Source organism: Nanorana parkeri, unplaced genomic scaffold (genome assembly GCF_000935625.1).
Source record: "Nanorana parkeri isolate BGI_ZX_2015 unplaced genomic scaffold, ASM93562v1 scaffold548, whole genome shotgun sequence".
Taxonomy (NCBI): domain Eukaryota; kingdom Metazoa; phylum Chordata; class Amphibia; order Anura; family Dicroglossidae; genus Nanorana; species Nanorana parkeri.
The window spans coordinates 404,876-406,207 of record NW_017306816.1 but is presented as its reverse complement, the minus strand read 5'-3'; the positions used below and the strand labels follow the sequence as shown (position 1 = coordinate 406,207).

Genomic DNA, 1,332 nt, shown 5'->3' with positions numbered 1-1,332 from the left:
TCCTTACCCCCATCCCATCCTCCCCCACCTACTTCCTGATCAGTAACCCTCTATCCCATCCCCCGCTTCCTCAATGATTAATAACCCCAACTCCCATCCTCCCCCACCTCATCTCTAATCAGGATCCCCCTGTCTCATCCTCGACCTCCTCTCTCTGATCAGTTCCCCCCATCTCCTCCCCAAGATCACCTCCTCAGGGGGTCGGATGAGCCTCTTCTCCCAGTTAATGGTGGAGCTAGAAGGGGTAGAGAGGAAGGCCGGGCGGCTGACAGTCTGGAAGAGCTCATCAGGCCCGGGAAGGCGTCGTGCGGGGGGAGGCCTCTTCTCCTCCGCCGGCCTCTCCTCCTTATCCCCGTCCTCCTCCTCACTGCTGCTGTCCGAGCTGCCATACTCTGCAAAATAACTCAGGGGATCCTTCTCCTCCTCCGCCATGGTGCACCGTGTAAAACAGTTCCTATCGAGCCTTGCTTCCTGGGGAAGACATTCCTGTGTGCACGCACTCTGCGTATATGGAGTAAAGGGGCGTCCTGCTGCCGAGCAGCGCCACACAGCGGTCACTTCACGGACTGCGCCGCCACCTATCAGCAACGTTGTGCACTACGCCGCCACCTATCGGCCACTCTGTGCACTGCGCCGCTACCCAAATTCCACTCTGGGCATAATAAAAAAAAAAAAATTAATATATATAATCAAATGAAATCATTTTAAAATTAAATTATTATGAAATCACATCCGCGAGCCCAGCCAGCAACATTTTGACAAGGGGCTCTGTGATTTACTCATTGATATCTCGGGGACAGATGAGTATAAGCCTAAGAAGGAGTGCTGGGTTAAAGGGCACAATTTCTAACTGTACATATTGTGCTGGGAGAGTAAAACATACTCTCCCCAGTGCTTAGAGATGGTGTGGGACACTAGAGCTGTCCCATGCAGGCTCCAAAGATGCGTGGATGGGTAATCTCTCCTTCTGGGCTATTGTATTCTGACTGTGGCAGGTATGTCACTGTCAGAATGCCCGAACAATGACTGCAGCGGATTTTCTGCATTCAATGTTTTTCAAAGATTTTTTGGACTGACTCCTTTGTCAATAGTCTATTGAAAAATCGATTGTTACCAAATGGGGGTCCCAACAGGCTACACACTGGTGACATTTTGGCAGAGTCAGGAGGATTTGGACAAAAGTCAACCAGTTTATGGCCAGCTTAAGACCAAGAAATAGTTGCTGATCAGTCAGCTCTTGGTCTCTGCTCCAAGAAAAGAGCAGTGACTATAAATCGCTGTTGTTTCCAGGAAGCTTATAAAAGTGGACACTCTCCATGTTACTATATGGGC

The 1,332-nt window shown here is 50.0% G+C and overlaps 1 protein-coding gene across 1 annotated transcript in view; it reads right to left on the bottom strand.

The window, feature by feature from the left end:
* The window catches only part of CUNH1orf52 (chromosome unknown C1orf52 homolog), a 5,772-nt gene extending 5,293 nt beyond the window's left edge, over nucleotides 1–479 (bottom strand). Inside the window, exon 1 of the mRNA XM_018561866.1 lies at nucleotides 190–479. Coding sequence (XP_018417368.1) covers nucleotides 190–432 — 243 coding nt within the window. The 5' untranslated portion in view covers nucleotides 433–479. The remainder of the gene's footprint in view (nucleotides 1–189) is intronic.
* Nucleotides 480–1,332: the final 853 nt, after the last annotated feature.